The 24308-nt window shown below is 38.3% G+C and overlaps 1 protein-coding gene across 1 annotated transcript; it reads right to left on the bottom strand.

The window, feature by feature from the left end:
- Nucleotides 1-7677: 7677 nt before the first annotated feature.
- Nucleotides 7678-15055, bottom strand: LOC111239961 (GTPase IMAP family member 1-like). Its single transcript, XM_022769922.1, has 4 exons — nt 14950-15055; nt 12413-13128; nt 10085-10978; nt 7678-7698 (listed from the first exon to the last, which is right to left on the bottom strand). Exons 1-4 carry the CDS (start codon nt 14954-14956, stop codon nt 7678-7680), a joined length of 1638 nt encoding a protein of 545 aa, XP_022625643.1. The 5' UTR covers nt 14957-15055.
- Nucleotides 15056-24308: the final 9253 nt, after the last annotated feature.

Here is a 24308-nt window from a genome sequence, read left to right as displayed (position 1 = left end):
TTTTGGAGCAGTGTCTTTATAACATCCTTCTCCTGCTGTGTGTATTTCTCCACTTTAAGCACAATAAGAAAAGCATGAGGCCCAGGAGCGCACTTTGTGATACACCTCACTATATCAGCCTTTATGTCCTCCTCTGGTCTGTCCGTGTCAAAGAAACCAGGAGTGTCGATCCAGATAACCACCACTGTCCATTGATACATTTGCGCTCTGCTTGACATTTACTTGTTCCAGATTTGGGTGAATGAATTATCAGAAATGCATTCTCTCCAAATATGGTGTTGGCCAGGCTGCTCTTCCCAGCTCCAGTTTTTCCCAGGACCACAATCCTTCTGTTGTCTTTTAACTCTGTAAGACAATTATGACTCTGTGTCAGTGATATATTACTCTGTTTTGTCTCTTGTGTTGCAGGAAATATAAAATGTAAAGCTCAAAAGTAATTAAAGTTTTCTGAGGATATCAACTTTCTAATGATGCACTGCTTTGCTCAACTTTAAATGTAAGTAAAACTGGCTACCGCCTAGTATTCAGATTAGGTTTACATCTACATCATTGGAAGTAGACCTGCATGCGTTGCATGTATTTTGTAAACCTGATCTTTATAAAGCTACATTTATTGACACAACATAATTTTGTGTGAAGTGGATAAAGTTGACTTTTTGCTTTAATCTAATAATTGGGCCATGCTGTGACATGACCCTTAATTAAAATACTGTTACTGATTGTATCTTTTATAAAATGCACATAATTTAATGATACATATGACAAACAAACATATTGTTAATTTTGGTTTGGATGGATATATTCAGTTTATTCTTTGATGGTTCTTTCTGTGTGTGCTCACTATTAAGACACAGTAAAAAAGAAAAAATAACAAGACTTACCACTCATGCTTTGAACTCTGGTTTGCTTTGTTCCTCCACCTCTGTCTTGTTATTTCCTGGTTAATAGGCTATGAAAACAGGTTTTAAATGTCCTTTAAGTGCAACTGCCAGAATGAATGGTGGGATTTAATTGTGCTTAATAACTTCTCTAGGGTCTAACCCACTGCTGTTCACTCTTGTTCCTCATCTCCTTCAGTGTCTGGATCAACTTCAGCTGCTTAACCACTCATCTTTAGAACTGTTTTGTTGATCCTGTGGAGAAGTGCAAAGCGAGAGAAAGAAACACGCACACAAACACGCACACAAACACACACACACACACACACGCACAGATAAATTTTACCTAACCTCACCCAAGTGGACTGTTGTTGCCCAAACATAACCATGATTAATTTTTCAAAATTTTAGCAGTGGCATTTTTACAGGTACATTGAATATGAACACAAACAAAAAGCACTGTTAGTGAATCTTTTGCAAATACCTTCAGTTAAAGTATGAAGATATTGTCCAAACATCACATCATGCTGCCATTATTATTATTTTACTCTATTGTGTTCATACACACATAACATGGAACATAGACCTACACAGAATAAATAATATAGTTGATCTTAACTCACCTTCCATGATATTAAAAATGAGATCAGGTTGGAACCACTGTTAAAATTTCTCTGCTTCGATTCTACTTTGTCTTTCAAGTGACTTTGTCAACAACCTTTGATGCACAACCAGTGAGAAGTTATGTTATATCTTGTTCTTCTTGATCTTCAAGTTTCTGTGAGGGCTGCACCCTGTTTGAGGTTATTGTTCAACTACTTTCGAAAGTGAAAACACTGCATCACACAGTCAACCAAGGTCAGGTCTTGCTTGAGATTGTTGGTGCATTTTTTAATAACAAAATATTTAAAAGCGTACTTGCTATTATGTTTTGGCTTCTCCTCTCAGTAGTACATGTCATACCAGCAGCATGTGTAGGACACATGGATATGTAGTATTTCATTATGCATGTGTGACACTCCATATTATATTTAAATCATTGATATCTATCATTTATATTTCATTTGCCTTGCTGCTTCATTTTTACAAAACAACCACTGATAAACACAGGTGTGGTGTGGCACTTTTACATTTAGAATAAGCCTGACTTCCTGGAATACCAAACAGGTTTTCCATGTTGCCATTTACAGTAAATGTCTCTTTTTTATTTTTGGTTGGGATTATCTGTGTAAATGACACTGATTCAGTCATTCTTCACACCTTCATTATACGTACAGTAAAAGCAGAAGTTTTTCTTTGACCAGAAAAAAAGTGAATCATTCATCAGCAAGTAATGAGCATTTATGAAAAATAAATAAATACATTTATAAAAACCATAAAAGAGGGTTATCATACTCAAACCGACTGATACATTTCCAATATTTTTTTTTTATTAAGGTTATGAATTATTCATAATTTGATATTGTTATTATTGTTATTAATTCATTGATGTTTGTACTTTCTCACTGCTAATGACACTACTATTTGGGGTAAATGGAAAAAAACGTTAACATTGTGAAGTACATTCTAAAACCTATATCTTTTCTTTCTCATATTTGGTATGTGTCTTTCTGTCTGTCTGTCTGTCTGTCTGTCTGTCTGTGTGTGTGTGTGTGTGTGTGTGTGTGTGTGTGTGTGAGAGAGAGAGAGAGAGAGAGAGAGAGAGAAATTTCTTTAGATATCAATTTTTGGAAAAGTAGAAAATATACCTTGCTCTGAATCCAGCTCAGTGAACAACAAGATGGAATGGTAATATCTAAATTTGCTACCCTGAATATGGTTTTGTTTTTTCCTTCCATGTAGCAAGAAAGAGGAAAATGACTGAAAATAACTGATAATGACCCAAAAGTGTGAGCCTGTTCTTCCTTTGTCCTTGTCCTCTTCCTTAAATTAAAGTTGGGTCGTCTTGTTTCTTTGTTAATTAATGTTCCTATACGTTTTTGTTATCTGTGCAAGTTCAGAATAAGATAGTGTTAGTACAAGTTGATTCATAATACTGAAAAGCAGAAAAGCTTGTAACATTGATCAGGAATGTCAAAAATATTTCTTATTTCTTATGCTGTTTTTTTCATGTTTTTAATGGTTGATAAAGTTTTTTGCAACAACAGTGTCGTAATATCAGCAATGCATGAAATNTGTGTGAGTGAGAGAGAGTGTGAGTGTGAGACAAATTTCTTTAGATATCAATTTTTGGAAAAGTAGAAAATATACCTTGCTCTGAATCCAGCTCAGTGAACAACAAGATGGAATGGTAATATCTAAATTTGCTACCCTGAATATGGTTTTGTTTTTTCCTTCCATGTAGCAAGAAAGAGGAAAATGACTGAAAATAACTGATAATGACCCAAAAGTGTGAGCCTGTTCTTCCTTTGTCCTTGTCCTCTTCCTTAAATTAAAGTTGGGTCGTCTTGTTTCTTTGTTAATTAATGTTCCTATACGTTTTTGTTATCTGTGCAAGTTCAGAATAAGATAGTGTTAGTACAAGTTGATTCATAATACTGAAAAGCAGAAAAGCTTGTAACATTGATCAGGAATGTCAAAAATATTTCTTATTTCTTATGCTGTTTTTTTCATGTTTTTAATGGTTGATAAAGTTTTTTGCAACAACAGTGTCGTAATATCAGCAATGCATGAAATCATTATCATGTATGAGACCTGTGCTAAAGAACGCTAATAGCACAATTTGGCTCAACTTTATTCATATAGTCCTTTTCATACAAACATGTGGCCCAATGTGCTTCACAGAGCGGGATTAACACAACACGCAACAAAATGATAATAATAAAATAGCAATCAGAAATAGTAGAATTTTTTACTGAAGTAAAAGTCAAAGTTAACAGGCAATGTTATATGATACAATTACTAAATTAAAGAAAATGACAACTGAGCAAAGACTTAACTCATTGGTTGTCATCTTTAGACTTGAAGTTAAAGTGGTCTCTTAAATGCAATCAACATTTTGTTTTCCAAAAAATCTTTAGATTCTTTCTTCTGAGATATCTAGAGGCTCAGGTTGCTCTATACTGTGAGCGATGTGCTCTTACACACAGGAGTTAACTAAATGGTGCAAGTCAATTTTCATTTTAATCAATGGAATATGAATCTGACAAGTAACAGACTGAACCCAGAACCACACTCAGTGCACCTATACAGTAGCCTACAGTACATAAAACACAGTGAAATGCAGCAAATATATTATTTTTTGTAATGCATGTTAAGCAAGAAAACAAACAGATACTACAGGAGCTATTTCCAGTTCAGACTTTCTCCTTGTTACAATCACCTTTCTATCTTAAAGTGAATGAAAGAATAGAAACAAATCAAAGATGGATGATACTTCAGCCATTCCCAAGCTAAACCCTAATAAAAACCAGCCAGTTTGTCTCTAGTAGATTAGATCATGATGTCTCTATCTTCTTAATTTTTTTAACATCATTTGGACATTTCTTGATATAACAACATTTAACAACAGTAATAACAAAAAAAAAAAAAGTTTGTTGTAATGAGATATGTTGGTTTTGTGAAATGATAAGGTTTTGTGACAACAATATTGGAAAGAAGGTCTTTTGTAAATTTCAAAAAACAAACAATAATTTGGTATTAAGTAAGCGTGCGAAAATATAATAAAGAAGGAAAGAGAGAAAATACATCTTGTTATAACATTAACAGGGTCTAGTTATAACAAGAAAGTGAGCCATTTTTGCTGGCTGTTGTCGTGACACTTACAATACATTTACATACTTCTATAATTGCAAGAATAATACTGACAACACAAATAATAATAATAATAATACAAGCCATAAATGTAAGTTCCCAAATGCTAACAGCAGCAGTGAGCAGAAGACAACCACCAGCAATATGGTTCCACTGTATTTCTTTAGATTTTTCCAAAGATTGTTTAATTGATCATATATTCGTTTTAACCATAGAAAAAGTGAGATTATTTTTATTACTCCCCACACTCCTACTACTGCTGCTATCACTCCTCCCACTAATGCAGCTACTCCTCCTGTAAATACTGCCACTGCTGCTCCCCCTACACCTAAACCTGGTATGATTAGTGCTCCTCCTAAGCCAGAAAAAAATCCCAATACACTTCTCCAAAAATTTCCAAATCCGCTCCCATTTCCTGCTTCTTTTTTTCCTTTATGTACTGTTTTTTGTTCTTCTTTCTTTGTTTCTTTTTCTTTTTCTTTTTCTTTTTCTTTTTCTTCTACTTCTTCTACTTCTTCTACTTCTTCTTCTACTTTATCTTCATCTTCTCCTTTTTCTGCCTCTCCTTCGACAGTTTCCTGCAAAACTATCACAGCTGGGCTCAAGAAAGCTTCGGCCATTGATTCTGCTGCAGGGCCTGTTAATTTGATCCACATATTCTTGGAGACACTGTTATTTGGGGTATAGCCGGTGTCTCCTTGTGGCATCTTTCCCACTGATGATCTAATGCCCTTCTCCTCTATTCCTCTCTCCACTGCTTGCAGCATCTTATTGGTATAGCAGCCTCCTTTGTTTTCCATCACAATCTTGTCTATTGTGTTGAGCAGCTCTGCCACCTGGAACTGGTTGCTCCTGTAGTCACCCTGTTGGTTCTTACAGTATTTATTAGTAACGACATGGCATCGGCCGCCGCACTTCTTCACCAGATCACTGAGACATTTATTCTGATCCACAAACTCCTCAATATTCGTTCCTTCAGGGAGCTGGTCACCATGAGTGAAGACAACTACGGCATATTTTAAAGCTTCTTCAGAGAAAGTTTGGCATATTTTGTTGATGACATCCTGCTCTTGCTTGCAGAATTTCTCCACTTTAACCACAATGAGAAAAGCATGAGGCCCAGGAGCGCACTCTGTGATGCACCTCAGTATCCCACTCTTTACTTCCTCCTCATGTCTGTCTGTATCAAAGAAACCAGGAGTGTCAACCAGAGTGATTCTCCTTCCATGAACAGATTTAGACTCTGCCTGACATTCACTGGGAGTATGATTTATCTTGAACGCATCCTCTCCAAATATGGTGTTAGCCAGGCTGCTTTTCCCTGCTCCTGTTTTTCCCAGCAGGATGATCCTGTATTGTTTGAGCACTAGAGAGTAATGGTAGAAAATTAATGCAGTGTATTATGATCCGCTTTATACTCTTAATTAGCCACTTGACGTGTGGAGATGTTTTTCAGTTAAGAAGCATACATTTAAAAATATGTATACTGAGACTGGCAACAACTTGCTTGGAAGCATTTGGACAACAATGTCTCTCAAAATATGTCTTTACCTTTAATGGTCTTCCCAGCTCCAGCTGTTCCTGCGATGACGATTCTGGTCGGAGGCACTAGAGGAGCAAAAATGATTAAGAGCAAGTTTTCTTTGGTTTGTTATCTCACAACCAGTATAGAATTGATAACACTGGCTTACAAAAAACTGGCAAATATACACATGCAAAACACTACATTGAATATTAGTATAGAGCTGTGATAATGTACATATTGTGCATTTTTTTAACATTAATATCCCATGAGAAATAATATTATAATCTTTTTGCTTTTGTTCTTTAAAATTAGGTTAACTATCAGAAAAAAACATTATTTAAAAATGCTCCCATTATTATGTTCCCATTATTTGGTCCCAACACTGATCACTTTTTACCTGACACTGGTTTGACCCCTGATGTGGCTCCATCTCTCTCAGTTATTTGCGCACCTCTTCCTTCACCTCCTTGTCCTGGTGGTGTTTGCATCAATGCTCCTCTGACAATTCTGTTTATAATATTCTCTTTCTCTTCTTCTGCACTGTTTGCTGTGTCTTCTGCTTCTACCATTCCCTTTTCTGCTCCTCTTCCTGCTCCCATGATATCCTGCAAAACTACGACTGCTGGCCCAATGAAAGCTTCCCCCAATGATTCTGCAGCAGGCCCTGTTAATTTGATGCACATGTTCTTGAGGATATTGTTAGTCCCGTTGCTGATCTCTTCCTGTGACGTGTTTCCTGATGGCTGTCTAATGTGCACTTTCTCATTCTGCATTTCTCCCTCCACTGCTGGTGCCATCTCTTTGTTTACCATCTTGTCTCTTGTGTTGGGCGGCTCTGCCACCTACAACTAGCTGCTGCTGAATTCACCCTGTTGGTTATTTTTCCAGTATTTATTATCAGTGACTTGACACCGGCCGCTGCACTTCTTCACCAGATCACTCAGACTCTGTCAGAACTAGAAGAGAAAAATGAATGCATCATTAATATTGAACATTGGATTAATTAATTGCAAACAGTAAGTTAAACAACTAAGGCATTTACTTAAGAGCAACTTCTGATATATGTAAATATAGATGTTTTCTAATAAGCTTTCTTTCAATTACAGTACATTTGTTCTTTGATTTATGAACAAATACCTGCAAAACTAATGGCATTACCCCAAGCCTCAGCTTCAATCAACAAAGGTAGTATGCTTAAATACTAAGAATACTATGATGGTGAACATGGTAAACATTATACCAACTAAACGTCAACATGTTAGCATTGTCATGCCCATGTTAGCATTTCCATCAAAGCAGCCAGACAGAGCTGCCAGAATGGCCACAGACTCTTAGTGTGGTTATTAAAATACATTTTGTGATACTATCAGAATCTGTATCACACAGTTTTTCCTCCACTGTTAAGATTTCTAGCCACTATAGATTTCAAAATAGGCGACAATAACAGTAAGTTCAGGCTCAAAATTACACTGTGTTTGCAAAACTGCTTACATCATCTACAAAATCATTACGTCCCAGTGTTTAAAAGGTATGAACCTTATCCTGTAACACAGAAGTTCACACCTACATTTATTTAAAAATACTGAAAATAAAATGAACCACATATATTAGGCAGTCTGCTTACTACACACACACACACACACACACACACAAGGCCATCGATTGTCATTCTCGTCACACCCATTGATCAGACATCTTGATAAAACTATGACATATTCAACCTTGGCATACCTCTATAAACTTCTCCTCACTATACTCAGTGAAATTCTGCAGCTGCATTTCCTTCTGCACTCCAACTTATGTTGCTTTGTGCTGCCATCTAGAGGTTGGTACATCTCAGCTTGATGTTTTTTGGTGCTTAAAGTTTCACTTTGTGTTTAGTGGCACTCTCTCATCCTCCTTGAATTATTTGTTCGAATGGATCTTACTGCAAATTTGAGATTCCTGAGCACTAAATTCATGGAGGTGATTTATTTCTACCCACAACCAACACATTTGATCAGTGTGTATGTGTCTAATCAATTGCTATATCATGATAAAACTCTCAGCATAATACAGATGACATGTACTATAGGCTACTGCGGAAATGTTGCTGGCCGGATGAGTAACACCATGATGGATGATGATGGATGAACAAATAGAGGATTGTTTTTCATGGCTGCCATGTTTTACATCAGCCAACAGCTAGCTAGATGAATATACAGTGAGCAGTTTTAACAAATAATAACAACTGAAAGAAGTAACCTTAACTTACCGCCCTTGTTGTTAAAAGACAAATCAGTGAAGAGTGTAAATCATTTGACTCCACCAGACAACCGTTCTGTGTGTCCTCTCTCCTCTGCTCTGACTCTGGTTTTATTCTACTTTCTCTTTCACTTGCTATTTGAAGGGTGGGGCCATGTGGGGATTTCATTCCCTCTGCTGTGCTCAAATAAGAAATAACATGAGTCTGCTGTCAGGTTTTCAAACAGGATATTGATCATTTCAAGGCATTTTATTAAAGGACACAGAGTGTGTCATCAATGATGGTCCTCGGCTGAACAAATGGTGGTGAAATATATAGAGGCAACTTATAGGCGTGGGAACGTTATGGCTGCACATGCATCAAGGGAACTAATAAAGAAGCTCAGGAATGGTGTAACAATTTTGCCAAAATGGAGAAAGTATAAATGTATGATGTGACACAATTAATGCAGTTGATTAAATGTCTCAGCTGAAAGGTTTACGTCTAGGTTTAGAGGTCAGCAGGTTTCTCAGTCACTTTTTGTTTTCTACAATATCTTAGTGAATATCTTTACCCTCCTCTGGTATGAAATGATTGTGTCATTGTATCATGATGTATCATAAAAAGTAGATTTTTACAGTTAGTCTTTGAAAGATGCAATTTAAACTCAAAGTCCATATTGTCACTAAAGATGGACTCCATCCCATCCAAACGAAGTTCACTCACATGTCCCATGTTACACGTCTATACCAGTTTATTAATTTCACATCAGTAATAATAATCCACAGCAAACTACATTGGTTTTGCAAGGACACCAGACCTCAAGTTCATTATTATTAATATAATTCTTATTTAATTAAATGGTAGTAAAACAATAATCTTACCTAATTAATCACAATTTACATTACATCTGCAGGACAAAACAAACTAAACAAATGATTTTAGCTTTTGATATAGTGACAGATATTTTAAATGGTTTGAACACAAGTTTCATTAAAACAATTCAAATTCATGAATGAAGTTAAAAACTGTCATTGATGATGTCAGAAGTTTTTGGGTTGTTAACAGTTCATGCACTAGACAGCGCATCAAACTCTGACACTCTATAGTCAGTTTTTAAAACAGACACAAAAACAAAAGAACAAAAGTTTAAACCTTGCATAGTGTTAGTTGAAACAAAATATTTAATATATTTCTTTTTTTTTTGTTCTTTTTCTCACATATACAGTAAATATTTATGAGTAAACTTAATCAGGCCGAGTTGAGAGCAAGTTTTCCATGCAGTCTATTCTCAGTCTACACTCAGTTTGGTTTTCCATCCCGACCTGACTGTGGATGTATTAGTCTGTTTAACAACCCAGCCGTATTATCAGAGAAAGATATGGCGTCATCTTTGACAGCCCCTGCTGCCATCTTTACTGCTTCCCATGGTGTGTCTGCCTCCTCGGCTGCAACATAGCCTCTAATGCCACCAGCCACCGCTCCTACTCCAGCAACTACCACTGTAAGTGTCCCTACAGCTGTTCCTGCTGCTGATCCCCCTGCTGCTGCTCCTGCTCCTCCTGCTCCTGCTGCTGCTGATCCTCCTGCTGCTGCTGATCCTGCTGCTGCTGATCCTCCTGCTGCTGCTGCTGCTGATCCTGCTGCTCCTGCTGCTGCTGATCCTGCTGCTGCTCCTGCTCCTGCTGCTGATCCAGCTGCTGCTGATCCTCCTGCTGCTGCTCCAATTGTCATTTCTATAGCTTGTTTTAAAAGTTTTCCCTCTGCACGCATCAGTAAAACTGTATAAACTAATCCAACCATCACAGCTACGCCACAAAGAGCTCCGATCAATGCACCTGTTGTAACACCTGCCAATTTGATCCAAAACCTCTTAAATACACTGGCTTTAGCCTTCTTTCTGATCTCTTCCCCAGACATGTTTCCTGATGACTTTCTAATCTCCTCCTCCTCTTGTTTTATTTTTTCTTGCACTGCTTGTAGCAACTCATTGGTGTAGCAGCTTCCTCTGTTTGCCAGCATAATCTTGTCTATTGTTTTAAGTAGCTCCTCCACCTGGAACTGGTTGTTTCTGTATTCATCTTTAAGGTTTTCGTTCCAGTATTTATTATCAATGACATGGCACCGGTTGCCACACTTCTTAACTAGATCTTTCATAGCGTCATTCTGGTCGACAAACTCCTCAATCTTCATTCCATCAGGGAGCTGGTCACCGTGAGTGAAGAGAACTGTTGCATATTTCAAAGCTTCCTCTGAGAAATATTGTTGTACTTTCTCAATGACAGACTTCTCCTGTTTGGTGTACTTCTCCACTTTAAGCACAATGAGAAAAGCATGAGGCCCAGGAGCGCACTCTGTGATACACCTCAGTATCTCAGCCTTTGTGTCCTCCTCTGCTCTGTCTGTGTCAAAGAAACCAGGGGTGTCGATCAAAGTGAGGTTTCTTCCTTTGACAGATCTGGTTTGTGCTTCACATTCTCTTGTTCCAGAGTTGATGGTGTGGTCGGTCTTGAACACTTTCTCTCCAAATATGGTGTTGGCCAGGCTGCTTTTCCCAACTCCAGTTTTTCCCAAGATGACAATTTTCCTTGTGTTTAACTCTAAAAGAGAAAAATTTCCATAAATAAGCCTGTGTGAATGAAGACACAAAACATTTATGAACAGCTGAGATCATCTAATGTTGAGGGAGTATTTATTTTCACCCAAATCACAATCTTTTCCTAAACCTGACCAAGTAGTTTTTGTTCCTGAACCTAACCAAACCCTGACCTTTATTAAAGTAACTATGGCGACAAAAGTAGGCACGCCATTCTCAATAGGGGCCTTATTTCAGGAGACACTCATCGTATCAGAGGGTTGAGAATGTGGTTGTTCAGGTTGGAGGACTTGTTTACATGGACATTTGTTATATAGTCAACAGTGTGTGGCTGATTGTGGCTGTGGCTGATTGTAGATAATAGCCACAATTCTCTGTGAACATTTATGATGAAATTTACATGGATAGAAAGGAACCAACAAAATGTTAAAATGTACAATTAACTGTGTGAACAGCTGCAAGCCAGCACAACAAAACATGAAGACATAAAGAAAGTATGGAGCATAGCTACAGTACATCAGAAAAAAACCAACAATCGGTCTCAAGTATTACACAAGAAAATTGTAAGTGAAGCCTGCTGCCTCAACTGATTAATACATTTTGTGGCCTACAATGATATATTGATATTCTTAAAAAGTCTCATTTCATGAGACATGTTTTGACAAATTGCTCAAAAAATGTACTAAGATGGACAAAATTAAAGCAAAAATAAAAGTAAAACCAGCCATATGTTGAGAAAGGTTTATATTTAAAAAGAATCACTCAAAAGACTTATTGTATCTTACTGTAACTTTTTTATTTGTTGATTAATTGCTTAATAAATCTTTCAGCAGACATTGTAGAACATGTAAGTCAAGCATGGGAAATCCAGAACCACTCATTAACTTGTAGAGGATTTCAAATTCTCAATCACTTTAATCATTGATTTCAGTCATCATCTTACACATAGAAAATTACAGGATTATGGTTTAGACATGGACATCTTCATCCAAAGATTTGCTTTTCTCATTTTCACGTTTCCCAAACTGAAACTGCACAGAAAAATGGTGAATTGCTAAATTTATCTACTAATCTTATTTTTCAGTTTACATTTTTTGTACTCAACGAACAATACAAAGTAAGCAGACTCCTAAAACTCAGAAAGTGAATACCTGCACCTAAAAATGTTTACAAGTGAGAAACTGCACTCTAGATCTAGTTTTTATGTGAGGGGAGGCCGGAGGTGTGGCTGATGAAGCGTTTGTTTTGCTCTGAGATGCTGGTGGTCTAGTGCGACATCTAGTGGCAGTGACGGTCGTTTACAGAAACTTTAAAACCTTCAGTTACTCTGCCTGCTACAGGGAAGTGTGTGTTTCTACTCCCTTTGCTGCTGCTTGGTTTTTCAGCACTTTTGAGATGAACAGCACGCCTAAGATCACTGCAACAGTAGCTCTCACTAATCTCCTTCTTGCATTTTTCATCAAATACTTTAAGATGCTGTGTAAAAAGGGTGATGATGGTTTAATGCGCTCATCTTGTGCCTGCCATTCCTTCAGCATCTTAGCAGTGTAGCAGACTCCCTTGTTTTCCGTCATCATCCTCTCTATCGTATTGAGCAGCTCCGACACCTGGAACTGGTTGCTCCTGTATTCATCCTGCTGGTTTTTTTTCCAGTATTTATTGTCAACAACATGGCACCGACCGCTGCACTTCTTCATCAGATCACTCAGATCATCATTCTGGTTGACAAACTCCTCAATTTTCATTCCTTCAGGGAGCTGATCACCATGTGTGAAGACAACTGCAGCATATTTCAAAGCTTCCTCAGAGAAGTATTGACATATTTTAGTGATGACTTCCTTCTCCTGCTCTGTGAATTTCTCTACTTTAACCACAATAAGAAAAGCATGAGGCCCAGGAGCGCACTCTGTGATGCACCCAAGTATATCAGGCTTCAGCTCTTCCTCAGACCTGTCTGGATTGATGAAACCAGGAGTGTCGATCAAAGTGAGGCTTCTTCCTTTGACAGATCCAGACTTTGCTTGACAAATACTTGCTCCTGAGTCGAGAGAATGAGTGACTTTGAATACATCTTTTCCAAATATGGTGTTAGCAAGGCTGCTCTTCCCAGCTCCAGTTTTTCCAAGCAGGACGATCCTCCATGCGTTTTGCACTAGGAGAAAATAATCACTATCAGTACTGTCTCTTTCTTGCTCTTTTTTCATGACGCATGGTCCCTAAAAATGTCTAAAAATTAACTGTGATGTGCAGGAAATATAGAGTGTAAAGAAATAATAACAGGAATAGCAGTAACTTCTTTACTGTGCTAGTCCACCTTTAACATTAGCAAGTGTAGTTATGGAGGGGGCAGATTTTTAGTAAAAAAATTAATAATTTTACTGAACTACCATTACATCAGGAACTTTTAAATTAAATCTGACAGCAGGCCAACAGCAAAACTAGAGCTACATACTGAGAAGAAAAAAGGATTATGCAAATTATCCTAAATAGTGGTCTCACAGTATCCAATAATGCATCATTTTACAGATGAGCTCACTATATAGTCCTCTACATAGAACTCCCTGGATAGTGAATTGGGAGTATAGTGAATGAGTGAATGATTTTGGACACAACCTGTGACTTTGAATGAGGAAAATCATGTCTGCAAGGAGCGGCTAGCTGGTAGAGCTAAACTTCTGTAGTTATTTTGCTGGGCTTTCTCACAAGGATTCATGCTCACTGAAAAATCCTTGGCGTATTCCAGGATTCATCATTTGCCAACCTGTTATGGGCGACTGGGTGATGGTCATGGGCAATTAAATCAATTAAGGAATGACAAGGCTCTGGACTTGACAAGAAGCACAACAAAGAAATACAACAGGGACTCAGTGTTGCAGCTTTGTATCTTATCCGCCAAGAACAGGCACTCACGGGAAAGAATGAGTCCGAGCGCAGCTCAAACGAGACCAATTCTGTGGAGCTGCTACACACATTTGCAGAGTTTGACACTAAACTACGCTTCACTAAACATGTCGCCAATCATTGCTGTAGAAGTGGATGATCTACAGGGCACACTCTCCAAGCAGGACAGACATGTCAAGTTGTTCATTGACTGTTGTTGTTGAGGACCCAAATACAAGTCTGAAATTCTATGACATAGTTACCGACTACCTCACCACCATGAGACAGGACAATGTCCTTCCTCTTCTAATAGGGTAGGTGAAATGCACAGCCCCTTCTGTCTCTGTGGCTTTACTGTTTAACTAAAGTGCCCATGTAACCATGTACATGTGCATTTTTTTATGTGGTTATTGTCATTTGATCAGTCCACTTGAGATTGTGTATGAGTTTATACACTGAAAATAAGCACCACAGACAGCACCCATAAGAGGTTAACCTTACCTGAACAGATGAGACTGTGATTGTCTACAGCCTCTGCAGGTGTGGTACTGGGTTGTTTGTCTGTTAGGTCATGTTGTATAATGATTCATTTGGACTAGTTTTAAACAACAAGGAAGTATCGAAAGTATCTGTGTTATTATTAAGCGGCTGGTGAATTTGGGTGGGTGGTTGCATGAAGTAATTTGAGAGAGAGAGCGAGAGAAAGAGAGAGGAACTTTTACGCCAGCTGGAGTATGTGTATGTGTGTTGGGATCATTCAGTTATAGGAAACAGCCCAACTTTAGGAAAACTATTTCAGCAAAGAGGAAAGTAATCATGACACAGTTGAACTAGATCCTTGATTAGAACGATTCTTTAAAGCCTCTGTTTGTTTCTGATTCTCATTCTGATTCTGCAGCACTATTTTACCAGAAACCACAGCCAGGTAAAAACCGTGAGTGAGTGAGAGTCAGGCAGAGAGAGGTCATGAAAAGTTTGTTGCAGCGAAATGAACACTTTTAGCACCGTAAAATGTTTTCTTTACATTTATGTGTGTGTCCAACCAAAGTTCAGTGCTGTCACAAAATGATTCAAACAAGTCAATGTAACTCACCATCCATGTTGTGAAAGCAGAAATCGACACGGTGTGAAGTTTAGACTCGTACAAACTCTGCGTCTTCACTCTGTGAATCCTTTCCCGTTTCTTACTCGTGCTTGGTTTGAACTTTGAAATAGTTTCGGTTTCTGTTTGACGTGGCTGCCCTTCAAGTGACTGTGGTGAACTTCCACTCACTGTAAACAAGGCAGGGCTTTTTTACAAGACGCACGTTAGGAGTGGAAACTTATACTAGCAGTTTACTGATGTTCGTTGATAAGGTTTAGTATTACTTTGAAAATGGTGTTTGTTTGAAGAGTATTTTCGTATTTGCGCATTATTGTTGATTGAGCTTTACCGTCTTTTCATTTTCAGACGCGAAACACAAACTCAAAATATTTCACGGCTTTTACTCTCATAAGTTTTTCTATATTATGTATCTTTTTGTGGTTTCTGAGGNGTCGTTTACAGAAACTTTAAAACCTTCAGTTACTCTGCCTGCTACAGGGAAGTGTGTGTTTCTACTCCCTTTGCTGCTGCTTGGTTTTTCAGCACTTTTGAGATGAACAGCACGCCTAAGATCACTGCAACAGTAGCTCTCACTAATCTCCTTCTTGCATTTTTCATCAAATACTTTAAGATGCTGTGTAAAAAGGGTGATGATGGTTTAATGCGCTCATCTTGTGCCTGCCATTCCTTCAGCATCTTAGCAGTGTAGCAGACTCCCTTGTTTTCCGTCATCATCCTCTCTATCGTATTGAGCAGCTCCGACACCTGGAACTGGTTGCTCCTGTATTCATCCTGCTGGTTTTTTTTCCAGTATTTATTGTCAACAACATGGCACCGACCGCTGCACTTCTTCATCAGATCACTCAGATCATCATTCTGGTTGACAAACTCCTCAATTTTCATTCCTTCAGGGAGCTGATCACCATGTGTGAAGACAACTGCAGCATATTTCAAAGCTTCCTCAGAGAAGTATTGACATATTTTAGTGATGACTTCCTTCTCCTGCTCTGTGAATTTCTCTACTTTAACCACAATAAGAAAAGCATGAGGCCCAGGAGCGCACTCTGTGATGCACCCAAGTATATCAGGCTTCAGCTCTTCCTCAGACCTGTCTGGATTGATGAAACCAGGAGTGTCGATCAAAGTGAGGCTTCTTCCTTTGACAGATCCAGACTTTGCTTGACAAATACTTGCTCCTGAGTTGAGAGAATGAGTGACTTTGAATACATCTTTTCCAAATATGGTGTTAGCAAGGCTGCTCTTCCCAGCTCCAGTTTTTCCAAGCAGGACGATCCTCCATGCGTTTTGCACTAGGAGAAAATAATCACTATCAGTACTGTCTCTTTCTTGCTCTTTTTTCATGACGCATGGTCCCTAAAAATGTCTAAAAATTAACTGTGATGTGCAGGAAATATAGAGTGTAAAGAAATAATAACAGGAATAGCAGTAACTTCTTTACTGTGCTAGTCCACCTTTAACATTAGCAAGTGTAGTTATGGAGGGGGCAGATTTTTAGTAAAAAAATTAATAATTTTACTGAACTACCATTACATCAGGAACTTTTAAATTAAATCTGACAGCAGGCCAACAGCAAAACTAGAGCTACATACTGAGAAGAAAAAAGGATTATGCAAATTATCCTAAATAGTGGTCTCACAGTATCCAATAATGCATCATTTTACAGATGAGCTCACTATATAGTCCTCTACATAGAACTCCCTGGATAGTGAATTGGGAGTATAGTGAATGAGTGAATGATTTTGGACACAACCTGTGACTTTGAATGAGGAAAATCATGTCTGCAAGGAGCGGCTAGCTGGTAGAGCTAAACTTCTGTAGTTATTTTGCTGGGCTTTCTCACAAGGATTCATGCTCACTGAAAAATCCTTGGCGTATTCCAGGATTCATCATTTGCCAACCTGTTATGGGCGACTGGGTGATGGTCATGGGCAATTAAATCAATTAAGGAATGACAAGGCTCTGGACTTGACAAGAAGCACAACAAAGAAATACAACAGGGACTCAGTGTTGCAGCTTTGTATCTTATCCGCCAAGAACAGGCACTCACGGGAAAGAATGAGTCCGAGCGCAGCTCAAACGAGACCAATTCTGTGGAGCTGCTACACACATTTGCAGAGTTTGACACTAAACTACGCTTTCACTAAAACATGTCGCCAATCATTGCTGTAGAAGTGGATGATCACAGGGCACACTCTCCAAAGGCAGGACATACATGTCAAGTTGTTCATTGACTGTTGTTTGTTGAGGACCCAAATACAAGTCTAAATTCTATGACATAGTTACCGACTACCTCACCAACCATGAGACAGGACAATGTCCTTCCTCTTCTAATTAGGGTTAGGTGAAATGCACAGCCCCTTCGTGTCTCTGTGGCATACTGTTTCACTAAAGTCCCATGTAAACCTGTACGTCATTCTTTTTTATGTGGTTATTGTCATTTAATTCAGTCCACTTGAGATTGTGTATGAGTTTATACACTGAAAATAAGCACCACACGACAGCACCCATTAAGAGGTTAAACCTTACCCTGAACAGATGAGACTGTGATTGTCTACAGGCCTCTGCAGGTGTGGTACTGGGTTGTTTGTCTGTATAGGTCATGTTGTATTAATGAATTCATTTTGGACTAAGTTTGTTAAACAACAAGGAAGTTATCGAATAGTATCTGTGTATTATTTAAGCGGCTTGGTGAATTTGGCGTGGTGTGTGCATGAAGTAATTTTTGAGAAGAGAGAGCGAAGAAAGAGAGCAGGAACTTTTACGCCAGCTGGAGTATGGTGTTATGTTGTGTTGGGATCATTCATTATAGGAAACAGCCCAACTTTAGGAAAACGTATTTCAGCAAGAGGAAAAAGTAATCATGACACAGTTGAACTAGATCCTTGATTAGAACGATTCTTAAAGCCTTCTGTTTGTTTCTGATTTCTCGGCTATTCTGCATCTCATGCGCCTATTTTACCAGAAACCACAACCAGGTAAAAAACCCGTGAGTTTGAGTGAGAGTCAGCAGAGGAGAGGTCATGAAAAGGTTGTTACTGCCAGCGCAAAATGAACACTTTAGCACCGTTTAAAATGTGTTCTTTACATTTATGTGTGTGTCCAACCAAAGTTAGTGCCTGTCACAAAATGATTCAAACCAATCAATGTAACTCACCATCCATGTTGTGAAAAGCAAGAAAATCGACCACGGTGTGAAAGTTTTAGACTCGTACCAAACTCTGCGTTCTTCACTCATGTGAATCCTTCCCGTTTCTTACTCGTGCTTGGTTTGAACTTTGAAATAGTTTCCGGCTTTCTGTTTGACGTGGCTGCCCTTCAAGTGACTGTTGGTGAACTTCCACTCACTTGTAAACAAGGCAGGGCTTGGTTTTACAAGACGCACTTAGGAGTGGAAACTTATACTAGCAGTTTACTGATGTTCGTTGATAAGGTTAGTATTACTTTGAAAATGGTGTTTGTTGAAAGAGTATTTTCGTATTGCGCATTATTGTGATTTGAGCTTTACCGTCTTTTCATTTTCAGACGCGAAACACAAACTCAAAATATTTCACGGCTTTTACTCTCATAAGTTTTCTATATAATGTATCTTTGTGCGTTTCTGAGGAACACCAGAAGAAACAGCAAAAAAATTACCTCTTAGGAGATGAAGGCTGGTATACTATACTGTTATTACAGTGTGTGATCATTGTGTCAGTACATGGAGCATTCCTTTGATTTAAAATATACTGCACTAAGCGCCACTATGAACAGTTTACAATCCTGTGGATTTGACAGAGAAACATCATCAACAGCCAGTGTTAAAGGATTTATTAAGAGAAAAAGAAATATGTGAAAAACAATCATATCTTTTATTATTTATATGAAAAACAATCATTTGAACACATACATTAGCACAGCAAAGACATAAAGAACAAGAAACACATCTTAATTCAAACACCCTAAAACTCATGGATTGTCTAAATTTCAATTTCATATCGAGGCACTAAAATAAAATATATTACAAACATGATCAAGTCGTTCTTTGTATATTTTATAAGAGCTTTACAAAGTATCAGTGTACAGTCACACAGAGTGGCAATTGCAGGACTGATATTGCAACAAAGAGTGTACATGGAACTTGTATAGAAAAAAGAAAGAAGGAATCACTTGCATGTTCAAGGACAAACTACTCCTTTAGTTTGTACTGCGACAGTATCTGCATAAAGAGCATACAGGTAGGGAACAGATTCCCATTTCAAGCTTATAACCAAAGCAGTCATACAAGTTCAAACCAGGTTAGAACAAAATGTGCAGGACTATGATTTTCTATTATAGTAGCTCTTCCAACCTGGAAATGGTTGCTCCATGTATTCACTCTGTGGTTGAACTGTTCCAGTATTTGTAATTACAGAGTCTTCACATTATGGTGGTTGACGACTTCATTGTTTCTGAAACATGATAATAAGTTTTGACTTAATTTTAAGCTGAATTGATTTTGGACTAAAGAGATGGGTATTCATAATTGTACTTATGTCAATTCATCCATTGTGTTTGCTGCTTACTTACTCATTAGATTATCAACTTGACATGTACCACATTAATTAATTAATTACATTGTCCAAACCATATTACTCTTTAGCCAACTAAATACAGTGCTCTGTGGATGAAGCAATGTCAGATTAGTGTCACCCCTTTTGGTCAAAACATGAAAAACAAAGAAACTGAAATACTCACTGGGATGGAGTTGGCTAATGACTTTGCTGATCACCTAAGCTAACACAACAGAATTTCCGATCAAAACTCATGTTTTACAACTCTTTTTAGCCTGTTATCTGTGCTCTTGCCTGTGTCATTTCCCTGATGATAAAACAAACAAACAAACAAACAAACAAAAACCCCACCAAAACTACAGTACAAAAAATCACTTTTAGGTTGGCTCCTTTCCATGAATTCTTGGCATATCCATAGTTTTCATGACGGCCTCAATGCCTTCTCTGCCGCCTCCTTTGTTGATTTTGAAATGCCGGTTAACTGCACAATATCCTGTATAAACCTGCTCTAACTACATTCACTGCTATGTTTCATTGTATCTTTTGCTAGTGTACTGCTACTGCTTTTGGTGACTGCAAGTGTTCCAACAAGCTTTGTTAAAAACCATTGCTGTCACACCAAGTAAAACCTCGAAGCAACATGGCCTTATCCCTATACCTGTCAACTGGATTTTATCCAGCTGACCCACGTATTGTGCGCTTCATTTCTGACCTCTCTGTGACAATGTTTGTGAATGTCTGTTTCTAATAGTCGTTTCCTCATTTTTGTATGTCTCTCTTCAATTTTTGCAGCATTTTCATTGGTTATAAAGCAGCCTCATTGTTTTCCTTCACTATTCTTGTCAAATGTGTTTGAGCAGCTCTGCCACCTGGAACTTGTTGCTACCTGTATTCATCCTTGCTCCGTCCTTCTTCCAGTATTTATTATCAATGACGTGACACCGGTTGCCCGCATTTCTTCACCAGATCACTCAGATCCTCACTCTGACTGACCAAAATCCTCAATCTTCTTATGCCTCAAATTCAAGCTTGGTCGCCATGAGCTGAAGAGAATTACAGCATATTTCAGAACTGCTTCAGAGAAATACTGAGATATGCTGTTGATGACTATCCTGCTCTTGCTGCGGTGAATCTATCCACTTTAAACACAATGAGGAAAAGCATGAGGCCCAGGGAGCGCACTCTGTGAATACCCTCACTATCTCAAGCTTTCAGCTCCTCCTCAGACTTGTTTGTGTCAAAACAAACCAGGAGTGTCCGATCAAAGTGATTCTCTCCCATGGACAGATTTTGGTACTGCTTTACATTTTGGTTTGTTCCAGATTTGGGAGAATGTATCTGTCTGGAATACTTGAATCACCAAATATAGTGTTGGCAGGCTGCTTTTCCCAGCTCCACTTTTTCCCACATGACAATCCTCTTTGTTATTTCTGGCACTGAAAAGAGAATAACCAACCCTTAATGACCCTGTTACTGTACGTTCCTCTTGCTACTAATATATGTAGTCACACACATATACACGTTGAATCAACATCACAATGGACACAACACTTTAAGAACAAACGTCCTAGCAAAGCTTCTTTGATTCTTTTTTATGGCCGATGAGTATAGGCAGAGAATAGCTTTATTACATCTCCATCTTTTTTTATTGTAATCTATTTTTATGTTAAAGGAATTAATTGCCTGTGTATGAAATCTGCCATGTACCTTGCCTTGCCTTATTGTTGAACCTTATTTTCCAGGGAAGTGAACACCAGTAAGACCAGTTACATATCCATCTTTTCATTTTAATGCACCAGCTAATTGAAAACTGGATAGCTTATCAATCACACTGATCATTTAGTGTAGTTGTTTAGTGTAAATGTAGTTGTGTGTACTTCTACCAAGAACCATGTCAGAAATTTATTTTTTCTTTCTTAAAAAGACATGAAAAGCTAATAAATAACTTAGACAACCACATCATAAAACGTCAAACGTAACGCCACGTACACATAACTGATTATCTCCCTGTGCTCCGACTTCCAAGAAAATGAAACTCTTTCTGTATCACATATCTAAGATGACAGCCATCGTACTGTGATGGCAAATTGACAGTGGTAGCTCATTTCACCCAAATGGCAGGATCATGTTTCAGTTTTAGGAAACAGGCCTAACTTTTAGGAAGAAAACAGTGTGATTCACATATCAAATATATTGTATATTTCTTATCTATTTAAGCAAAGAGGAAGTAATCATGCAGCATGGCGCCCATGACAATTCACCAATGTGAAAACTCTCAGCAAAACAGTTGAACTAGACCTGCATTAGAACGATTCTTTAAAGCCTCTGTTTGTTTCTGATTCTCATTTTCTGATTCTGCAGCAATATTGTTACCCAGAAACCACAGCCAGGTAAAAACCGTGGAGTGAGTGAGAGTCAGACAGAGCGCGTCATGAAAAGTTTGTTGCAGCGAAAGTTGAAATTGATTGAAGCAAGTCAATGTAACTCCACCATCCCAGTTGTGAAAAACAGAAATCGACACGGTGTGAAGTTTAGACTGTCGTGATACGAACTCTTGCGTCATTCACTCTGTGAATCCTTTCCCGTTTCTACGCTCGTGCTTGGTTTGAAATAGTTTTTGTTCTGTTTGGACGTGGCATTGCTCTCAAATTGAACTTTTTGGTGAACTTCCACTCACTTGTAAACAAGGCAGGGCTCTTTTACAAGACACACGTTACGAGCTGGAAACTGATACAGGCAGTTTGCTGATGTTCGTTGATAAGGGTTTAGGATTACTTTGTGTTTCAACAAGTGATTAATTAACACAAACACAGTGGAGTTTAGGTTGAACTGGAAGAAAAAAACTCAGGAGACAGAGCTCGCCATTCAGTTTTCAAACACAAACAAATTGTAAATACTGCTGCAATAGGTTTGTGGGCTGAAAATCATACACAATAAAGAAATAACTCCAACAAATGATCAAGTGCTTAGTTTTTCAGTTCTTCATCTGTATCGTAGTGGAAATGAGCAAAGAAGAGCTGAAGGAAAACAGCCAAACGGTAAAAGTGATAAGACGCCACACAGCAGCTTCACCTTCACCACCCATCATCCACATACTGAAATGGTGTTTGGTTTTGAAGACTATTTTCGTTATTTCTGCGCATTATTCTTGATTGTGAACAGCTTAAAACATTCTTTTCCTGGTTTTTGAGACACGAGACATAAACTCAAAAATTCACGGCTTTTACTCTCCACCAAGCTTTCAGATTATTATGTATCTTTTTGTGCGTTTTCTGAGGACACCAAGGGAACAGCAAAAATAACCCCTTAGGAGATGAAGGTGGGTATACTATACTGTATACAGTGTGTGATCATTGTGTCAGTACATGGAGCATCCTAAATATAACGCACGAAGCTGCACTTTACTCCAACAGTTTTACATCCTGTGATTGAACAGAGTTGAACATCAGCAACAGCCAGTGTTAAAGGATTTATTAGAGAAAAAGAAATATGCTGAACAACATATCGTTTATTATTTATATGAAAAACAAGCATGGAACACCATACATTAGCTACAGCATAAAGACATCAAGAACAGAAACTCATCTTCTTAATTTCAACACCTAAAACTCATTTGATCATGTATCTATTACTGATTAACCTTTTTTAGGTTAGATATGATGAATATTTTTTTCCTACTATATTCTACTGGAAAAAAAAAAAAAAAAAGAAAAAAAATACTTGTAGGAGTATTAACTTGTCGTTCTGAATGTGTACTGCCTGATCACTGAGACTTGTTCAGAGACTATATCTGATTAACTGACAGAAATATAACAATAATTACAAAGTGGTTAATTACAATATCAGGATGCTAATATAGTGAAACAATACAAGAGAATAGTTAATATGTTCCATCTAATTAGTGCTTTGCAGCTATGAAATTGTCATGTTCCTGATTCTTTTTTTTTTGCTTCACAGTCTGGACACGTTATTGGCATTCGGTCATTTCTCTTACAACAACATATAAAAGCAACTTCTATGTGATGGCCCTTATCAGCAGGTCAACACCATGGTCTGTCACAGTCGGTTTCCATTCACTGAAAGGCAACAGGCTTCTGCTGCTGCTCTGCCACTGCCACCACAGTGCCAGGCCGTCACTTCCTTCTGCAAACCCCTTCTTACCGCTGCCGCCGCTCCCTCTGACGCTCCCTCCGCTGCTGCTTGCCACCTCTGCTGCTCCTTCAACTGACTCTTCTGCTTATTCCCCTACTGCTGTGGTCACTGCTGCTCCAGTCCACTGCCTCTGCTGCTGTCACCTTGTTGTGCTGCTTCTTCCCCCCTTCTCGCGCGCTTTCTCTGCCTGCTTCTTGCACTCACCTTGCCTCAAGTACTTTCATACAAGAGAGGTCCTAAACCAGGATATGCTCGTTTTTCTGCTCTACTGTGCTACAACCACTTTAAAACTGCTGTCCAAGCTTTTCTACTCACCGCGATGTTTCGTCTTAGCTCGTCTACCGCTCCTCTTTTTTGATAGTGTGGCGTGTTGGATTATATAGCTCCGTTCCTGCCCTCTCTTGTCTGGACTGCTTGGTCTTAATTGTCTGCTCTAGCAGCTGTTCTATATAGGCAGGCACTGATTAAAATTGCAGGCCTCCTGCGTCCAAGCAGGCCCCAATCATCGCCCCGTTACCTGTAAAAAGACTAAGGCGCTGGCAGAAGAATTTGGATAATTCTCTATAGTACAGCAGTTTTACTTTTCCTCTCATAGCTTTTTTCTGACATACATTTCCTTCCTTGTCTAGTCGTTCTTCCTCTTCCATTTCATTATCTCTTCTCTTT

Source organism: Seriola dumerili, unplaced genomic scaffold (assembly GCF_002260705.1).
Source record: "Seriola dumerili isolate Sdu_G_001 unplaced genomic scaffold, Sdu_1.0 BDQW01006988.1, whole genome shotgun sequence".
NCBI lineage: Eukaryota > Metazoa > Chordata > Actinopteri > Carangiformes > Carangidae > Seriola > Seriola dumerili.
Note: the sequence above shows the minus strand (reverse complement) of the source record. Positions and strands in the feature narration are given on the sequence as shown.

Excerpts from the sequence above, each read along its gene's own strand:
- LOC111239961 (XM_022769922.1), bottom strand. Across the intron at positions 10,979-12,412 it reads AAAATGCAAGAAGGAGATTA|TTAAACACAAGGAAAATTGT; the intron begins GTGAGAGCTACT and ends TCTCTTTTAGAG. Across the intron at positions 7,699-10,084 it reads GAGCAGCAGCAGGAGGATCA|GATAAGGTTCATACCTTTTA; the intron begins GCAGCAGCTGGA and ends TCTGTGTTACAG.